Source organism: Malaya genurostris, chromosome 2 (assembly GCF_030247185.1).
Source record: "Malaya genurostris strain Urasoe2022 chromosome 2, Malgen_1.1, whole genome shotgun sequence".
Taxonomy (NCBI): domain Eukaryota; kingdom Metazoa; phylum Arthropoda; class Insecta; order Diptera; family Culicidae; genus Malaya; species Malaya genurostris.
In genome coordinates, this window is record NC_080571.1 from 81,213,304 (window position 1) to 81,234,649 (window position 21,346).

The following is a 21,346-nucleotide window of genomic DNA, read 5'->3' on the forward strand; positions in this document are numbered from 1 at the left end:
AGCATCATCCATTCCTCTAGTTCCCGCATTATCGGAATGACGGAATGAGTAATGAATTCTTACTCGACTACTCGGTTTTTCAGTGCTTGATCGGTTCATTGCTACACTCAAATAAAAATTCACGTTCGATTCACTTGAAAAATCACGTAGAATGGTTTCAAATGTCAAATTGAATATTTTACGTGACGAAAATGAATGTTATATGAACATCCCTTAAAATGAATATAGTCATCACATAAGGTTTACGTGAATTGACCAAACGTCAAACAATCTACGTGAATTTCCAGTGTGAAAAACTCGATTTTGAAAATGGCGAGCAGTGCCCCTCGAAGTGTTAGTAGTGTAAATATTTGCGAGAAAAGTTATTTAATTACAATTTTTTACTCCATCGACCGGACCATTCCAGTATGAAAGTTTCCATGTGTTCAACTGGACCGAGTGCCTGCGTGAGTCCGGAAGTTTACCCGCTCCTGCCGAATGCTTCAAACAGGCCGTCGGTATGAAGCTAGAGACACTGGAACCGCATTACATGGTTCAGCCTGCATCGGTAGTGTTGTGGGAGTTCTTCGATCTTGACTTCGGCTTCGGTTGGGTGGCAGTGACAACATAAACGATTTCTGAAGGTTTGTCGATTTGAGATACCACGACGTTATTAGTTGCTTTTTAAGCCATTGGAATTATATGACAATTTTCTGAAATAAATGTTTTATATTTCATGGCATTTTTCATTTCATAGATTTATATCAACATCTGGAATCTCCCTTTCGACTTCAACCAATATATAAAATAGTAATTTTCTGCTATCTAAATTGAATATGAACTGATAGATAAATGTGATATGAACAGTACATTACATTTTACCTATGAAACACGTAACTTATACTGGATTATGCATTAAATAGCTTTTAAATGTCAGTCCATTAAAATCTACGTGAAAAGTAGGGTGGAAAATATTCACATAACTTTTCACGTAACTATAATATGATTATTATTTTGAGTGTAGAATTTTCGCCTAAGTTGGGTGCTCGATCAACCCGATTGACAGTGACAGTATAAATGTCATTGAGTTTTCGCTCATTTTACGAATGTGTTAGTGTAAAAGTTAGGTGACTTACGCCATTTTATTACGCTCCAGCTAGAGGAATGGATTATGCTGAAATGAGGAATTCCACATGTTTTTCACATGGGATTCCGAATTAAATTTTTTTCACCGATTCGGAATTCGGATCTGATAATGTGGGTTGGAGCGTAATGAAATGGCGTAAGTCGACTGACTTTAACACTAACACATTCATAAAATGAGCGAAATATCAATGATGTGAGTCGTTTGGTTGGTAAACGACTGGACAAAGCGTAATTCAGGCCCCAGTGTGGCTCTTAGCCTCTTGTCCAGTAACTCCTATCCCTACCTCCCCGCAGTGCCGGCTGCGGTACGAGAAACCATAGGAAAGATCGGGTAACCAACCCCGGTGGAACCTTGGATGTATGCTGACAGGGAAGGGGGTCCTCTTTAGAGAATGTCGGAGCGTCTGTATTCCATGTTAGGAGCGGCTTCAAACAGCGTCTGTTCTGGTACCCAGCGGCTGAGTATGAAATGCTGTATCCCGTCCAGCTAAATACAAGGTGGCAACCCCACCAACGGGATCGGCCTAGTGCTAGTTGGGACGTTAAACAGAGCAAGCACGATGATCCTCCGGCGAGACAGGGTGTTGGCGTAGGCCTAATAAGCCGCCCATAAAACATTAATTACAAATAATACAGGAGAGAATACGACCCGAAACAATCGGCATAGACCCACGCGACGAAATAAGGACTACGATTGGAAACTTGGAACATGGAACTGCAAGTCGCTAGGTTTCGCAGGCTGCGGTAGGATAATATACGACGAACTAAATCCCCGCAACTTCGACGTCGTAGCGCTGCAGGAGCTTTGTTAGACGGGACAGAAGGTGTGGAAAAGCGGACATCGAGCGGCTACGTTCTACCTACCGCAGTGCGAATATAGATTCGGACCACTACTTGGTTGCTGTATGCATGCGCTCAAAACTTTCGACGGTGGCTACCCAACGTCGGAACCGAACGTCGCGGTTTAACATCGCGCGGCTCCGGGATGCTGGAGTAGCTGAAGATTACGCGCAGCAGTTGGCAGTGGCACTACCAACGGAAGAGCAGCTTGGTGCAGCTACTCTTGAAAATGGCTGGAGAGACATCCGTTCTGCCATAGGCAGCACTGCATCAGCAACACTAGGTACGGCGGCTCCGAACGTAAGGAACGACTGGTTCGACGACGAATGTGAACAGTTAGTGGCCGAGAAGGATGCAGCTTGGGCGAGTAAGCTTCAACACCGGACGAGAGCAAACGAGGAGCGATACAGACAGGCGCGGAACAGACTAAACTCGGTATCCCGTAGAAAAATGCGCAAACAGTAAGACCAAGATCGCGAAGCGATGGAACAGCTGTTCCGTGCTAATGACACAAGAAAGTTCTACGAGAAGGTGAACCGTTCGCGCAGAGGCCATGTGCCACAGGCCTATATGTGCAAAAGCACCAACGGGGATCTTCTCACGAACGACTGTGAGGTGATCAAGAGGTGGCGGCAGTATTTCGACGAGCACCTCAATGGCGATGTGGCGGAATACGAAAGTAGCGGCGCGTGCGGAGGACGATAGACTGCCGGTTCCAGACCTCCAAGAAGTGGAGGAGGTGGTAAGCCGGTTGAAAAATAATAAGGCCGCTGGCGTTGACCAACTACCAAGCGAGCTACTAAAACACGGTGGTAATGCACTAGTGAAAGCACTGCACTGGGTCGTTACCAAGATCTGGGAGGACGAGATTTTACCGGAGGAATGGATGGAAGGAATCGTGTGTCCCATCTACAAAAAGGGCGATAAGCTGGACTGCTGCAATTACCGCACGATAACTTTGCTGAACGCCGCCTACAATGTACTCTCCCAAATCTTATGCCGTCGACTTTCACCGATTGCAAAAAAATTCGTGGGACAATATCTGGCAGGATTTATGGGCGAACGCGCTACCACGGACCAAGTGTTCGCCATCCGCCAGGTGTTGCAAAAGTGCCGCGAATACAATGTGCCCACACATCACTTATTCATCGATTTCAAATCAGCCTACGACACAATCGATCGAGAACAGCTATGAAAAATCATGCACGACTACGCATTCCCGGACAAACTGATACGATTGGTCAAGGCTACGATGGATCGAGTAATGTGCGTTGTTCGAGTATCGGGGATAAACTCGAGTCCCTTCGAAACTCGCAGAGGGCTACGGCAAGGTGATGGCCTTTCGTGTCTGCTATTCAACATTGCTTTGGAGGGTGTGATAAGAAGAGCGAGGATAGACACGAGTGGCACGATTTTCAGAAAGTCCGTCCAGCTACTTGGTTTCGCTGATGATATTGCAACTTTGAGAAGATGGGATACGTACATCGGACTAAAAGCTGAGGCCAAGCAGATCGGACTACACATCAATGTGTCAAAGACAAAGTACATGAAAGGCAGGGGCTCGAGAGAAGATAATGGCAGCCACCAATTACGAGTTCTGATTGGCGGTGATGAAATCGAAATGGTTGGCGAGTTCGTGTACTTGGACTCACTGGTGACAGCCGATAATGACACCAGCAAAGAAATTCAGAGACGCAGGAAATCGTGCTTACTTTGGACTGTGCAGGACGCTTCGATCGAGCAAAATTCGCCGTCGTACGAAGTTAACTATCTACAAAACGCTGATTAGACCGGTTTTTCTCTACGGGCACGAGTCCAGGACAATGCTTGCGGAGGATCAACGCGCACTAGGTGTTTTTGAACGGAAGGTGTTGCGAACCATCTTCGGCGGAATGCGGATGGAAAACGGTACGTGGAGAAGGCGAATGAACCATGAACTGCACTAGTTGCTGGGAGGACCAAACCTCGTCCAAACGGCCAAGGTCGGGCGGTTACGGTGGGCCGGGCATGTTGTTAGAATGTCGGAGAACAACCCGGTTAAAATGATTCTCGATAATGATCCGACCGGTATAAGAAGGAGAGGCGCGCAGCGGGCAAGATGGATCGATCAAATTGAGGACGACCTGCGGACCCTTCGCAGCTACCGAGGCTGGCGGCGAACAGCCATGAACCTCCTGTATACAGCAGAGACCCGGGTGGTCTACAACTGAAAGAGTAAGAGTAAATAAATCGCCTGATTTTAGCACTAACATATTCATAAAATGAGCGAAATATCAATGACATTTATAATGTCACAGTCAATGGGGTTGATTGAGCACCCGGAAACGGGCAGTCGATTAGAATTCATTGCGGCAAGATGGACCGTGAGCGGTCTTAGCCGTCCTTATAGTGACACTGCAAAGGAAAAAAAAAGAATTCATTGTTTATTCCGTCATTTCGATAATGTGGGTTAGTTTAGAAAAACCGTTTAATCGGATAAGTTGCTTCGAAAGAACCAGCTTTTTATCCTGGTTTTACAATCATAGCTTTTTTGTTTGAATTTTGTAAAACATATGTTTTGATACGATTTTGGCATTGAAAAATCTGTGTCTGGGTTTGCTCTCTACACATAAAAAATAATGAAATTTACACGACATGTAATTCAATGATACTTTGAAATAGACATCAATTGAATCAAAAATTTGAATAAAAACCATCATCGATGTAAAAATAAATTATTTCAATGAATTATACAACATATTTTAATTTACGCTTAGTTTTGCTTTTGAATTATATTGAAAAGTAAAGACCTAAAGCTGTTCAAACTATGTGCATGAAAGTAAATGTAAATATTATTATCGGTGTATCCCACTTGTACGCGGAGGGCAAACTTCCCCACAGACGACGGGTTATTGTCTGCCAGATTTTTTGCCGGCATTCTTACAGATTTCCTGCAAGAGTCTGGCAAAAACGCAATAACCGTTTTCGGTATAGAATTTTGCCTAGCGGTTCTAAAAGATTCGGGTTTTGACGGATTCTTGCCATACAAGACTGGCAGAACAGTTTTAAATCGGTTCTACATATTTAGCACCTTTCGTTTTTTTTACCATAAGAAGTATATAAGGAGGACAATAACATAGCTTTCTCATTACCAAATATTATAAGTAATTCTTCTTCTCTACTCATATCATCTACTCATATTTCATTCTCATTTGCATCGTATCATGACTTTTTATTCTCGCTTGTAAATACATGCAGGATTGACGAATATTAAATGAAGTTGAACACCAAAATAGAAGGAAGAGCGAATGAACAAGACTCGTCCGACGAGAGAATGGCTTAATTTCGCCAGGGCAATTTTAACAGCCGCCGGATTGTAGCCAGGCTTCTGTCGGTTGCCAGAAATCCTCATAAGCAGGATGTTTCTATTCCGACACGACAAGCTTTGTTGCACTTATCCGATTTTTGCAGTCAACCCTTTATATGTTTGACGTGAATAATCCGTATTGACCCAGTGAACGACCATAATTAGGTTTAAGCCGGGTATAAATAAACGATATGCAAAAAACCTATTTTAGTTTAGAGACACCGTAACAACTCAGGAAGCGACGAAGTGAGAGCTAACACAATTCACACCATCAATAAACTAATGGGAACGTTTATCGATATTCGGAAGAATCGAGGAAGTTTATCGTTTTAATCATATTCTCGCCATCCAGATATGTCACTGGCATTACTCACTCGTCTCTTGGAGCTTTTATTTGGTCGAAAGAACTTGGTTCACTTTGGTGCCGTTCTATGAAACAATGTTAACATAACTAATAAACAGTGTTAGAGGATATTTACAACACCACCAAGTCCCCCAATCACGGGACGAGAAACAACAATCAATTGATCATTTCGGATAAAACAAACACAAGACAAGATATTGTTTCTTTTATATGCTGGAACTTTTTTTAACATTCTACATATAATGATCTTGTTTGCCAACTTTTTCTTAAACTCATCAGCTGACGAACTGTTCTCAGACAAATAAATATTAGGAAACAAAATAAATTATTCGAAAACTATAATTTTGCTGATACTTGCTAAACAATGGAAAATAATTTTGTTCAAATCATAGTTTCGTACAGGTTTATAATACATTTCTATCTTTAAGCAACATGTAGCAATATTAGATGAACACCTTTTGTCATATTCATTCCACCGTAGTTCGACACAACCCTGTTTGGGCACCTGTTTTATTGGATTTTTATTTCGTCCCGCTAGCAGTTGTAACATTATTAGCAACAATTTTTACTTGCGTATGCTCTCTACACAACAATGCATAAATTTTATTGCAAACATCGGTGACAGTCTATAGTCCGCTGTCCGCCTCTAAACAGTAACACCGAGCGCCGGTTTAGTGCCCAGAACGTCGCTGAGCTTCTGTTGGTACATAACTAAGGTGTTCTGGTCGGTGATGCCCCGATTTTTACAAATCAAATGAAATGCATTCAAGTACTGCATCTCGGTGAACTGAGCTCCCTTTTCGATTATTGAGGTCAAAATTTCCTATTCATAGAAAGAAGAAAAAAAATAGATTTTAATGTGTTTATCGAACAAACTTGATCAAACCAACTTACATCTGGTTCTAAGTAAAACATTTCGTAGAATGATCTGGCGTAATCGAGCGCAACTTCCCGGGAAGCGGTTATACTACTGAGTGTTTGTTGGAGTGCCAAAGCATTGCGACACATACGTTGCACCCCGGCCGGATCGATGTATTCCAAAGAATTGGCTGCCATCACCAGGATTCGAGACGCTAAATGTGCCAATCCTTCGAACACGTACTGCAACAGGAACGGAAAAATCATTATTACTGCGGAAAAATGAGCAGTAGCGTTTTGAATTACCTTGGTCTTCCTCGGATGCAACGTCAAACTAAGCGCTTCATCCATATCCGACAGGACTTTGGTCAACTTCAGGACCTTTGCGTCCGGTTCGAGTGAGTCATTTTTGTTCGGATTGTTTGATTTGAACTTATCCGATGGATTAGACTTAAGATAGTGGAAGCATTGGACGCGTACCTCTAAATGCAACACCAGCAGACAGGTATTGGCCAATTCCTCAAATTCCAGCGCTAAATTCATCAGCACTTTGATCATTCCATCTTTGACGACCACGGGCGAAGAGCTGACACCTCCGCCGGTCAACAATCCATTCACGATCGGTTTGCGCAAATCATCGGCAAAGTCGGTGATTCGCCCAGCGAACCATTCCATACTTTCCTGCAGGATGGCCAGTTCCTTCAAGACGCCAACATCCGATAGAATTTCCTGCTGAGATATTCCACCTTCACCCAGATTACTGGTCAACATTTCGGCCTCTCGAACATTGCGCTGTTGCACCGCCGTCGGACTTTCCTCCTCCGATGGTTCCGTTTTCATCATTCGTTTCTGACCCGCCGGTTGTCGGTGCCGCGCGCTAAACGTCTTGAGATCGGTCCAGTTGGGAAGGGACCTGGGCCGAAGAAGAAATTGAATTGAATGAAACAATCGAACTAAATGGACCCAGAGAGAGAGGCAGAAAGGATACTTACTTGAGGAATCTAGTGATGTCGTCATCCTTCAGCCAAGCCACACTGTAGATTCGTTTGTCTTCGGTTTCCGGTTGAACGATTCCACGGTAAGCAGCTTGGCACGTTTCACGATAAGTTTTCAACAGCGAACAAACCATTTTAAGCAATTCGTCCGAGTAAGTGGGTAAGTCTTGAATGAGTTTTTTGGTTTCGGAGATTCCTGTTAAAAACGAATGGAATTATTTTAGAGACAAGAAAATTAGAAGTAGATCATGTCAAAGGCATAACCGAGAGATTGACGTCAAAGGCATAACCGAGAGATTGATACTAATTAATGATTTTTTGAAATTAGGTCATAATTTCTTTGGTTTGGTGGGTAAAATACTGGACAATGCGTAATAATTTGTTTAGTAACTTCTATTCCTAAATCCCCGTGGTGCCGGCTGGGGAACGAGTAACCATAGGAAAAATTGGGTAATCAACCCGATTTGATTCTTCAAGCAGCTGTTGCAGCTCTTGGTTCATACGCCATCTCTACGTTCCGTCTTCCATCTGCACTCCACATAGATGTTCCGCAGGATTTTTCTTTCGAGGGCTCATTGATCCTCTGCCAACATAGTCCAGGTCTCGTGGCCATAGAAAACAACCGGTCTAATGAGCGTTTTGTAAATTGTCAATTTCGTGCCAAAATACGCTTCAGAATTTCTCTGCTGATATCATTATCGGCAGTCACCAGTGAACCAGAATACACGAACTCGTCAACCACCTCAATATTGTCACCGTCAGTTCAGCTTTCAGTCCGATGTAGGTTTCCGTCATCTTCTCAAGGTTACGTGTTACAATATCAATATCGTCAGCGAAGCCAAAAAGTTGTACGGACTGTCGGAAGATCGTACCAAACGTGTCGATCGTCGCAGTTCGAATTACATCTCCCAAAGCAATATTAAACAAGCGACAAGAGAGTCCATCACCTTGCCGTGACCCTCTTGTAGATTCGAAGGGACTCGAGAACGTCCCAGACACTCGGACGTAACAAGTCACTTTCCATTGTTGCTTTGACAAATCGCGTCAGTTTATCAGGTTCTGGGAATCTGTCGTTGGATGAGCGTGCACTCAGATTGATTCCTGTGTCGTTCTCTGTATCTTGCGTTTCACCATTCAGATGTTTGTCGACCACCGTACATTCGTTCGTGTGAAGGTTACCACTGATAGCTCTGCACATTTCGGCCTATTTATTTATTTATTTATTGTTATTAGCTCCATCTGACTGTTATCTACATGAAATAAAAACTTAAAACTATACACTAAAACAGTTAACTAAATACATGACTTGATTCGTGAAATAAACCGAGTGAATGGTTCTCCAAACTCATGAAACTCCTCGACAGTCGTGAAAGTTCGAATCATTGCAGTTATTGATTCGAAATACCCAAAAGTAGTGCGATGAAAACGTGGCTCAAGTAAAATACTACTACGAAGAACTCTCGGGGGAACTCGAAAATTCAACATGGAGAGGAGCTCAGAGCTATCAACTTCACCATTCAATAACTTAGCCACAAAACTAGCTTGATGAATACGCCGACGCCGTTCTAATGTATCCATGCTCAATAATCTACAACGATCATCATACGAAGGAAGGTTTATGGGGTCTCGCTATGGTAGATTACGAAGTGCCAATCGAATGAACTTGCGTTGTACATTTTCAATCCTTAAACTCCACGTCAATTGATAGGGCAGTCAAACAACAGATGCGTTTTCTAGAATTGGACGGACGAGTGAACAGTATAATGCTTTTAGACAGTACGGGTCAGTGAAATTCTTTGCAATTTTCGAACCCAAATGTCGATTAGCTTTAGCGATAACGGTCGTGCGGTGGTGATTGAAAGTGAGTTTTTGGTCAAGCAATACATCTAGATCACTGATCAGGTGAATCAATTAGTGATTGGTTGTATATAATGCTAAGCGGTTCAGCCAAATTAGCAATAGTGCGACAAAAAACAACTGAGGGAATACCGTCAGGTCCAGGCGAGAAAAAGCTTTTTAGTTTCTTAGTAGCACTCGTTACCATTTCAGGTGTAATAATAAAAACGTCAAAATCAATCAAATTTCCAGGAACATCCGAAACAGGAATTTAAATTTCGAGTGGCGGATGGTGAGAATCAATCGGTAAGAGAAGCGATACGCAAAGCACAGTATCAACAGCTAAATCCGTAGAACAGAAAATCAGATCAAGAATACACCCCAAATAATCACGTATGAGATTCGTCTGGCGTAGATTGAAAAAATCCATGCTGTCTATCAGCAACGATCCAACCGTTGTCAAAGCTACCGAATCACCAGGTCGTACTCCATCGTTACTCAAATTCCAGGATAATCCAGGTTGGTTATAATCACCATAGACCAGCATATAGTCCGTATCGGATGCAGTCTCAAACTCAAACAATAACATTTCGGCCTATGGCGTGCGTCATTTACGTGAGCGGTTCACCTTCTCATAGAACTTCCGTGTATCAGCAGTTCCATCGCTTCGGGATCTTGGTCTTCCTGGTGGAGCTTTTGTCTTGAATACGACTTGCTTTACTATGGGACGCCTTTTCAAAATTTACCCTGTACAAGAATGGGCAGAACTTTATCGCGAATATCTCGAATATCGAATATTTTTTCTACAATCTATAGGAAATATGATCAGGAATTTGTGATTAAATTTTCAACAGAGTGAGATAACCTGCTTGCTTGCCTTTTTCGCACCCAGACGACGGTTTTGAGGTAGTCAGGCACATATCAGTCAGTCGCAGAGCGAATTTTCCTTCAAAGAATATCGATTGCATCATCCATCCAAAATACAACAATAAATTATCAACAATGGGGAACATTATGCAAAATCAGCCTTTCTAATAGCTCCAAACGTTATCTAAAGAACTATAAAGACGGCTTCTTTGCAAATCGGAAATTAAAACCATAAGTGTAGTACAAATCTAGGATAATTTGATTAACTTTGTGCAATTTTTGCAGTGCAAAACTTGCAACAGTGTTTAAAATCGTTTGTATCCAAAGATGTGAAATATCTTAGAAAATTACACAAGTCGGTCTTTCTGAATGCCATTTATTAATCCCGTACAGCCGTAGTTTCTTTCACTGAAATATTCAAATCCGAAGTGAAATAATTCACGTCAAAATTCTGTAAGTTGCTATTTAGTACCATAATTGTATACCCAAAGAATTATGCGAAATTATACTTTCCTATACCGTATACGGCTCATTTTTCAACCAGTTGTGGTTTGTAGTAGAACTTTCTGCTGATTTGCTATATAAAATGCATAGCACTGACTCAGAAGTCATTCATTTCGAATTTGGCTGTCGTTGTCAACGTGTTGATTATGGCGTGATCGAGGCGAAGTACAAAGCTTGCTACCGCTCTAGAAACTCCAACGGAACACATATAAGTACCGCACCCACTGACAACTGGTCAACCTTGAACAAGATGACGGAAGTCATCGGTATCCATCGAAAGTCAACGTTATCCATCGGAATTTGAACTCAATTCGTCACTCTCCATCACAAACGCCTTCATAAAAGGTTCTTTTCAAAACCACCATTCTTTTATCATAAAGAACTATACTGGTTATTTCGTAATATTCAATTGTTTGTGTGAATATTTATTGTAACTAATCTGTACTTTAGTTTAGGTGTATGTTACCGTTCCAAATTCTAGCAGAGAAAGGGGGAAAGCATGCTCAATTCACACAATCGATCAACTACTTGAATTCGGAAATATAAAGAAAGAGTGGCAGTTTTATTCGTATTCAAGACATCCAGTTATCTCTCTGACATTACACACCCGTACTTTTTACTCAGGAAAAGCGAGATCTGTCTGTTCCGCGCCAGGATTCTTCTTTTCGACCAACTGCTGACATTCACCGTCAAACCAGTAATTTCCTCGATTCGATAACCTCGTGCCTAGTACGGTTGCGGCAGCGCTATTTATGGCGGACCTTATATTCCTCCAGCCATCTTCAAGAGTCGATGCGCCAAGCTGCCCGTCAATTGGCTTACTTACTCCACTAACATTGATGCACTGAAGAATTGCTCGCCGATGAGAACGTGATCGATTTGATTTTCCGTTTGTTGATCAGGTGATCTCCAGGGGGTTTTGAGGATATCTTTGCGGGGTAAGAAGGTGATTCGTGTGACGAAGAGCAAGTGAAATTCCTTCCCTCGCACTGACAACTTCAACGAGACGTCTTCTCTTTTAAATACATACCGCACTGTTGTATGAAGTGTGCACGCATCATGAATGCATCCGCAGTGTAGAAATGAAACTTATGCACTGGTGTATCACTCTAGTGAAATGTCATCACTGCATGTCGTCGATGACGAGTTTTACATCCCGCCGTGGGCAGCTGTCGTAGATTCGCTCCAACTGATCGTGGAATGCTTCCTCCTCTTTGCCGGGTCTCGTTTTATGTGGACAGTGCACGTTGATGAAGCTGTAATTGAAGAAACGGTTCTTGATCTTCAATACGCACATCTTGTCACAAATTGGCTGCCACCAGACCCTGTCAGCTTGGAGTGAAATCAATCTTCAGTTCAGCAACGCCATCGCACGGCATCACATTCAACATATCTTGCCAATTGTATGGGTGCGCAGCCCTGCTATTTTGGCGCGCACGAATTTGACATTTCTCTCCCCTACTTTTATGTATGAGATTCGATGCGGACTCATCTGAGGGCGACATGCTCGCAAAAAAGGATGTTGCCAATGATTTGTTCGGGAAATGTCAGAGCTGGATATCTTGTTAATATGATGTCTTTGCTGCCACCCAATCATGCGCTGGTGCATCACTACTAATCCCGTTCGTCCCGCTCGATTCCCGCTTTCTCACACCTTCTGTCCGTCAGACCCTGTCAGCTTGGAGCGATCTCAATCTTCAGTTCAGCAACGCCATCACACGGCATCACATTCAACATATCATGTCAATTGTATGAGTGCGCAGCCCTGCTATTTTGGCGCGCACGAATTTGACATTTCTCTCCCCTGCTTCTATGTATGAGATTCGATGCGGACACGCCTGGTGACGACATGCTCGCAAAAAAGGATGTTGCCAATGATTGTTAATATGATGTCTTTGTGTCCGTCTAATAAAGTTCTTGCTGAGCTACGACATCGAAGCTCATCATGTAGCATTCGGTCGTATCCTGGCAAGCCAAGCGATCTGCAAATCCATCTGCCAAGCTTCCATTCGTAGTCCTTTGTTCGTCACCTAGGTTATTCCGAGTCGTATTTCTGTCTTGATTATGCGTAACAGGTGTTTTCCGGGCGCTTTTTAGGCCTGCACCAGGCTTCTGTCTCACCGGAGGGCCGTCAACCGTCGTAACCCAGCCGGCATTGTGGGGAGGTAGGAATGGGAATTACTGGACAGACTCGTGCCACAGAATAGACATAAAATAATACACTGATTAAAGAAAATAGTACACCGAAATACTAGTATCTGTGTTCTGGAAGTCAAATCCATATGAAATTCAAAAATTGCTACATAGCAAAAATGCATTCCATTTGAGGCCTAAATTTTAAAATGTCTACTCAGCTATCTCGGAGAAAAGTGTGTGCCAACGTTTTGTCACGTACACACAGACGTTTGGTATCTCAACGAAGTGATTCGATTGGTATATGACAATCGTCCCTCGGTTCAAAAGGCGATTTTTGCAGTAGTTACCCTTTCTTTGTGAGAAAGGCAAAAATTCGATTTTCCATCGAAAACTTTCTTCGCAGTGAATTGTAAACTTTCAAAGTGTCCTTCTGTAACCATTAACTAGTTCACCTTCGGTGAAAAACCATGAAGCAGTCCATCTAGTCAATGATTTTATATTATTTTTTTTTTTGAAAATGCTTCCAGGTCAGTATAGTTAAAATAGAGCTAATCCTACGTCAAAAAAAAATTAAATGCAATTCAACATACGACTTTCGACCAGGACCGTGTTCTGCAGCAAGGGTCGCGTCAACCCAAGTCTCTTCATTTCTTCCGGAGTGATGATGGACCGCCAGGCGTCCTGAGTTTTCGACAGGGATTCGATCGTCAGCTGTAAATTTCGATTGTGGCCCCGTGCCAGGTACGCATCCTTTACGTAGTTCGCCAGAAATGTGTTCAGACTGCAGAGTTGACTAAAATTTTGGAAATGGTTTAACTTTTAAAATCAAAATAAAAAAAAACAAAACCCTCCTACCCCGATTTGCACTTCATAAATCCTTCGATTTCGTGGATATAACCCATCATCGGTAGATAAATTTGTCGCACCAGAGCAGCATCCGGCGTACACACCAGTGCTCGTTCCTGCTTTTTACGATCGGATCCCGGATGTCCAACGATCTGCTTGTTACTGAAGCTAGCATTCAACAGATCACGCCCGTTACTACCGGACTGATTCAATGTGTCCTCTTTGGCCGTATTGTTGGATACATTGGAAGGATTTCGACGGTGTTCCTTCGCAGCCGTGTCCAGTTCCAGCAGAGCCGTGTGGGAGGACTTGTCGAATTTGAACAGCATCTTTTTTCCCGGCACCTTCCGACGACTGAAGAACGTGTTGATGTTGGTCGTCTGCTCGGTGAACTGAGCTCGCATCAGTTCGTCGCTACTATCGTTCTGAATATCCAAATAATCCGTCAGCACCAACTTGAGCACTGCCTGCGCTTGTCCCCAGTACTCGATAAGATCGTACGCCTTTACCTGGGTGAGATTATATCGATGCATCACATTGTGGTAGTTTTTCAGCGTCAACTGATGGGCCGAAGCAATCAGTTTCAGCTGTTTGAAAATTAAATCCAACAGTTCGAGAATGGGAATGTTTTGCTCTCGATGTTCCTCGGCTGTGTTCGTTGAGTTCCCGTACTGGGTCTGGTACTGGTTCGGTTGCTGCTGCTGCTGACTGAGCGTGATTATGTGATGAGTGGATCTCGTGACAATCGTTAAAAGTTCACTTTGCATTTGTACTCTTATAGACTGAAAGGAAAGAAGATAGATGTTAGGATTGCTATGCATAAGCTATCGCACAAACTGGAATACCTCTATTGATTCAGGCACTTTATTCAGCAATGCAAAGCACTCAATGATGATTCCTATAAAATAAGTGGAATTGACATCCGGATCCAGCAGATCCGTGTCTTCGATGGTTTCACTCTTGTCGACATCGAGATAACCTTCAAAGAAAAACAGTCAAACATTCAGTTCATCAATCTACCATACCATTACCGTTCTGTGCAATTTCGAACAACGCCTTCCTAGCCTTGGTATTTGCTTCCATACGTTCGGCTGATCGCCGTAGCACATTGCGCTGAAACGGTGAAGCCGCCGTACTTGCCGCGTATTGACTATTCCGACCGGAGCTTTGACGCTGAAAGCTCTGCAGTACCTCAGCCGTGCTGGAAACGTACAGGTGCTTGTTCAGTTCTTCCAGCAGCTTTCCGTACAGATGTTGCCGTTTGTTCTGAAAGTCTTGCCGCAGATCGTTTAGACCTTCCACGTCTTTCAGGGGACCTTCCGTCACCTCAATAGCCGACATGAGTAGTTTGGTGGCGTGTAAGTAATGCTTTTTGCCCATAAAGGATGCCAGTTGCTGAGGAGTTCGTCGCAGTTCATTCACCTGGTCTAGCATCTCCAGGACATATTTGTGCTGTACAGCATCCGTGTATAGCTTCTTTAACTCCTCCCGTCGGCAGCGAAGCAACTGCTTGCAGGTCTGCAAATTTTCTTTTACAACATGAATCCTTTCCCGGGAGCTGGTAATCTGTGTCGAAACCTTGCCAAACAGTTGCATAACTCGCGTGAGATCCCCATCGTTCCGCGATACGAGTTCATTGAGTCTTTGATCAGTTTTGCGGAACTCCCTTTCAATCTTGTGCTTTTCCCGTTCTCGTTGTTCATTTGTTTCACTGGCATCGAGAGTTTTGATTACCGAAACCAGCAATCCACAACCACTCTGAAAAATTAAAACGATATTATTTAATCTACAATTCTGAACAATGATGATTCTACTAAGAACTGCATTAAACATTTGATGATGTCATCCGTCTAAATCATCAATATAACACAAATAGCGTTAAAATGTTGATCCACAAGCTAATTCTCACCATTATATTCCAATCAGCCACAATCAGCAGAGTTGTGTATAGTCACAGAAGCGCTATTCTAATTAACACAGAAAAGAAACGGGGAAATTTCGGTTTTGAAACGAATCCAGTTAGCCAACGCACCAACAAAATATACCCCCACAAGATGATAAGCACTATCAAGCACAATTTTCAAGCTTGTTAAAAATATGTTGATATCGTCAATTCATTGGAGTACGAAACGCTTCTCCACCTCCGCAAAAAAAAACAAACTGACATTTCTTTCGATTCTGTTTACGCGACACTTGAAGTTAGCCCCGCAAATACCCGTACAATCAGAGATGCCAGATATTTTCATAGAACATCTTTATTCTGAACTAAATGTCTATATAAGCAAAAATACGAAATTTTTACAATGAAATGTTGTTAAGAGTATTAAGAGAATTATTCCAACATATTGTGGTTTTAGAATACATTTAAAATTATTCAAACCTTTATATGTTACAGCATCGCTTACAAGAAAACACCAAGACGAAATATATTAGTATTTTCGTATTACGAATAGGAATCAATAAAATAAATTCGAATTCCATAATTTCATTAGTAGACAAGAGGTTTCAGTGATGAATGTACAACCAAAGACAAATAATAAAGACATGTTTGTGCTTACAAATAATAAAAAAAATCTGGTCAGTTCCCGGTACCTTCTGAAATGACCGCACTCACCGCTTGGTGGAGCGCGAGATTAATTGCATTGTTATCATTTCGACCAAAGTGTGCCATGAAATCTCAATATATACAAATGAGCTAACGTATCGAAAGGGTTCTCACGGTTTGACATTTGCATTATGAATGCGATGATGGGAACTCAGCAGTGCAACCAATTTATCACCATTGGTGCCAGTTTCACGGAGGACCGTAGATGTGCGCCAAAAAAAGATCGTGACTGTCATGTCTGGAAATTCGTTTGTGGTACAACTTCAAGTCAGGCCATTCGACTCTCATGTCGTTTTCGCTTGAGTCTAACATTAGTCTAACAATAAAGTTTTATAATGCAACATCGATTATATGGTCATCTTTAAAGACAAACAGATTAATTTGTGATGAAATTTTGTTCATTGGTTTGGAAAATCGCAACTACTACAAAATTCTTAAAGCTCGAACGGAAAAGTACAATTTATTCGTTCATACATTTTGTAAAATCAGCATAAATCTGTATTAAATTGAGGAAATCTGTATTCTGGGAAACAAAAATCTGCATGAGTGAATGAAAACCTGTATTATTGTAAACGAACGATCGGTTTAATTTAATCATTCGGACGATTCATAAACAAGCCCTAATATAACAGCGGATGGCCTCCATGCCTATGTCATGTCAAATATCGAATGAAGAGTTTAGAACAGACAGTATTCTAAGGGTTGTTTTCGAAAGATTGCAACATGATGGCTGGAACAGAATATGTTCTAGCGAGTCATACTTTTTCGTTTAATGCCAGTTGATTGGGTTGTATCATTAGTATCGGTTTATTAGGCATATAAATCCCTTTTAATTGCAAATAATTAATAGGGCTGAGTTCTAACTTTTCTCGGTAGAGATTATTTATAAATTGAATAGAAATATTAAACTTGTGTTACTTACTAGAGCTAACCTCAATGATTCATTTATTTCTACTGTATAAGGGACCAAAGATGGAATTTCACCAGAGTGATACACGCTGGAGTCAGATTCTTGTCCACACCGAGGATGCAAAAAACGAAGCACCGCACAAAGAGGAAAGCGCACTTCTTCTCAGTGTCGAATAGACAGCATTTGAGTGTGTGCTTGTGGTTAAAGCAGCTGGCGTGAGTGAAACACATTCTCTTCGCATGAATCGCTCACACGCGCTCTCGTCTAAATACACCCAAGTGACCACTGGCGCGTGATGGTGAGCGAACACTTATGTGAACTTCAATTAATAGAGAGTAGATCTAGCCTTGCTATGAAAAATTTGCAAGGAAAACCGAAAATTTTACGATAAATTGTTTTATTTTGATGATTTTGCGTGTCCACGCTTCTTCTACGCAAACCATACAGCAGAGTGCTCACCGGCGTGTACACCTCTGTGAAAATATCTGCATCCACCTCAGAGAATCTATTAGCTAATGCTCTAGCACTTTGGTGCGATTCAGTGGAAGAGGTAAAAGGAAATAAACAAACGCACTCATGATGCGTGCACACTTTATACAACAATGGTGTATAAATGTGAAAGAGAAGAGCTCTCGTTGAAGTTGTCAGTGCGAGGGGAGAAATTTTGCTTGCTCTTCGTCTCGTTGAAGTTGTCAGTGCGAGGGGAGAAATTTTGCTTGCTCTTCGTCACACAGAGGAGATAGACATCTCTGTAAGGGACATCGTTTAATTGACTACTGTGTAAAAGACATCATGACAATTGACGGAAATCTCGGTAATACATAATGAAAACATAATCGAAAAAATTTCCTGTCCTGTTAAAAATGCAGATAATTCTGATAGTATTTTAGAGTATCGAGTTGATAACCGAGCACTCGGCTGTTCAAGTTTGTCGAAATTTGGGAAAAAATCCAAATAGGTGAAGGGAAAACAGTACAGTTTTCAGTTGCCTGTATAGTTTCATCAGCAGAAGAATACGAATGAGTTGTTGGGATAACAGTCAAACAATGGAATAAATCACGCGTTTTTTTAATAGCGGCCAATAAACCATCCATCAACATTCACTTTGAAGAGTAATTTCGAACGATTCGGCACTCGCTGAGAGTAATATAGTAAACGGCAGAGAAAAGTTTTCTCTTTCGTTTTGTGTTAAATTTAATACTCTATCTTTCATAGCTCGCCTGTAATTTCTTTCGAAAGTGGAAGTTGACAGGTGGCTTATTGGCCGTTATCAAAAAAAAAGCGTGAAATGAAGAATCCAGTCAACTCCTCTGCGATCGCTGCCCTACTCAAGCGAGCTTTGAACTAAGAAATAGTGATAATTTTCAGATTTGGCTACAAGTTTGGAAAAAATTGCTGGTTTTTCATATTTTTCAAAAAATTTATACATTTTTTTACTTTTACTTACAAAAGCATGTGAAATTTTGGTAAAAAGCATGATCATCCATGACTCAGGAATTCTCGTAATATGTTCGATGATTATTTATGGAAAAATCGTAAGATGAAATAGTAAAATCGAAGAAGTGAGGTTGAGTGCTGTTTTCAAGTCGTTAGTATTTATGGTTGAGCTTAGAGAATAATTGATAATTTATGATCGAAATTAATTTTAGAGTAACAGAGGTATTTTGGGCCACTTTGTAAAAATATCCACCAAATATAATATCTTTGTAAAACCCTTCCACAGCAGGTAATTTAATGTAATTAGCTTCAAATTGACGCAACATGGGTTACTTAACATCGATTAAATCCATAAAATTTGTTGTGTGGGCCAAAATACCTCTGTTACCCTATTCGTCCATTCGCTCATGTTTTATCAACTAAATCAAATCTGTATGTGAACTGATAATTTCAAATTTCATCTGAGATTTTAAAGTACATATGACATTTTTAAATCATGCATTTGATGACCACACTTGAGTTATCATTTATTTACCCATACTAACAAGGTTTGCCATTTGCAGTGCGCAAATAAATGAAAAAATCATCAAAAATTTGCTAAATACATGGGATATGTCAAAAGAAACATCATCGCGCTAACTCGAGATCAAAATATTTTCTAAATCCTTTATAGGATTGGTATAGAATTCTAATTCTTTCAATACTCAACAACCCATAATTTTTATTTAAACAATATTGTTCCTAACTCAATGAAAAATTGTAAGAAGTGTATATGCTTATGGTCATTGCAAAGTTTTGGAAGATTTTGTAACTATAAATGTCTATATTTTAACAGCATTTGTCGAACATAATGTTAACAAATCCAAAGATCTTGATCAATATTAACGAACTATCCATTAAGATGCATTTTTCGAATTTCAATGCTATATTATTTTGCCTTCACTCAGAATAAAAATCTATGTTAGAAGTATCTGTTAACGATTTATCGTCAGTCCTACCACTTTATCGAGCCTAAGCTTATTGAAATCGGTTCAGTCATCCCCGAGAAAAATTATCAGTGAAAAGTCAGAAAGAAGGTAACACATACATAAACACACAAATACATACACAGACATTTTCCAATTTATCTTTTACTAAACTTTTGATGGACGAGGTCGTGTCGTAATTTCAATATTGAAAAGTTATTTAGGAGTTTTTCGTTGAGTGATACTTCATAAAAAAAACAGTCATAATTTTCAAAGTTCATTAAAGGGTATACAAATATTATAAAAAAATATGATTTCCAACGTATAAAAAATCAATTTATATGGAAATCACTACGAAGAGCTGTACAGTTTCGATGTGATATCACGATTTTAATGCACACGAAATTATCCATGCGCCTGGATTTGATACATACCGTTCAAAATTGTCTTATCCATCACAGTTCTTTTTTTATCTTTTGTTTTACTGTGGTTTTGTTGAAACAGAAAGCTTTTCTACAACCAATATTTACACACTCACATTATAGAGAAGAGCCTAAGTATCACAGAGAATGATAAAGATTTAGTCAGTTATTTACCGGCACTGGGAAAATATCTCATTAAATGCAAATTTCAGATCTTTCGTGAAAATTACTATGATGTAATTTTTTGTTTCCAGCTAATGAAAATACTTCAATAAAAAGTTTCAATGCACTGTCAAACAAAGTAAGTTTTTCGTGTTTTTTTTTTCGACCTCTGTATTGCAATTATAGCACTATATTATCATTTTATGTTCAGTGCAAAATAATTCCAAACAACTTTGCATCCGTTAAAATTTGAATTGGGCCGTATTTTTAGTTAAATTTAACTACTCGATATAAATAACGTTATGTCAAATTTTAACCAAAGATTAAATTAATGCGATAGATGGTTCACAGTATCAGGAAGGCTTCAAAATGTGCATAACAAACCACATGTAAAATAATCATAACATACAATTTCATATATAACCCAAACCATATTCTTAAACGTTTCACAATATCAAGTATAGTTAATTTATGGTCTTCGTTTAAGCGAAAAATTATTAAAATACAAATTTCTTGTACAGTGTACAGCACTTCACATTGTAGAGTGACTATAATCAGAGTGGCGACAGCTGTTCGTTTGGAATGACAGCTACCAGTTCCAAACGAGCAAACGACCTGTCAATTCAATGTAAAGCTAATGGAATGTTTTTAATTGTTTCCAGCATTACGGATGAGATGTTGTCACTCTGGTTATAGGCACTCTATCACGTTGCACCTCACAGGTGAAATTCTGGCAACAACATTTGCGTCGTCGAAATCAGCCCTTTTCTAATTTTGACGTTTCTCTTTTATCGCTCAGACGAATTTTTTTCTACTCACGTAAAAAGGTCAACCCACAAGGGGATGACCAGAACACCCACAAAAATAAACACAAATTTCGTAACAGCAGCGGCTTTCATGCACAGATTAACTAGCCATAACGATGGACGGCACTGTTAATAACACTTTACACTTGTTTACAATCAAATTCTGCTAGAAATTACCGTTTCTTTGCCGTATTTCACAGCTCTGGGAGGTTTCACTGGTGGGGAATCCATGTACGGAAATGAGCACTTGCAAGTGAATCAATTATTTTCATTGCTTCTTGCTTCGCTATTCGCATCGATATTCCGGTGCTGTCTGGCATGA

At 40.7% G+C, this 21,346-nt stretch overlaps 1 protein-coding gene across 2 annotated transcripts; it reads right to left on the bottom strand.

Annotated features, from left to right (window-relative positions):
• Positions 1-5,899: 5,899 nt before the first annotated feature.
• Positions 5,900-21,310, bottom strand: LOC131428541 (exocyst complex component 4). 2 transcript variants are annotated; one of them, XM_058592555.1, is made up of 9 exons: positions 21,202-21,310; positions 14,749-15,475; positions 14,563-14,696; positions 13,727-14,499; positions 13,462-13,664; positions 7,526-7,724; positions 6,840-7,446; positions 6,570-6,776; positions 5,900-6,498 (listed from the first exon to the last, which is right to left on the bottom strand). In XM_058592555.1, the coding sequence occupies exons 1-9, from the start codon at positions 21,253-21,255 to the stop codon at positions 6,322-6,324; spliced, it is 3,081 nt and encodes a 1,026-aa protein (XP_058448538.1). In that variant the 5' UTR covers positions 21,256-21,310; the 3' UTR covers positions 5,900-6,321. The 2 variants fall into 2 exon arrangements, with proteins under 2 accessions (XP_058448538.1, XP_058448539.1); XM_058592556.1 differs by lacking the exon at positions 21,202-21,310 and adding an exon at positions 15,627-15,875.
• Between the last annotated feature and the right edge of the window lie 36 nt (positions 21,311-21,346).

Coding starts and splice junctions, on each gene's coding strand:
- LOC131428541 (XM_058592555.1), bottom strand. CDS start 21,255: ATGGATTCCCCACCAGTGAAACCTCCCAGAGCTGTGAAATACGGCAAA. Junction 14,697..14,748: donor GTTCGAAATTGCACAGAACG/GTAATGGTATGG, acceptor TTTTCTTTGAAG/GTTATCTCGATGTCGACAAG. Junction 14,500..14,562: donor AAGTGCCTGAATCAATAGAG/GTATTCCAGTTT, acceptor CTTTCCTTTCAG/TCTATAAGAGTACAAATGCA.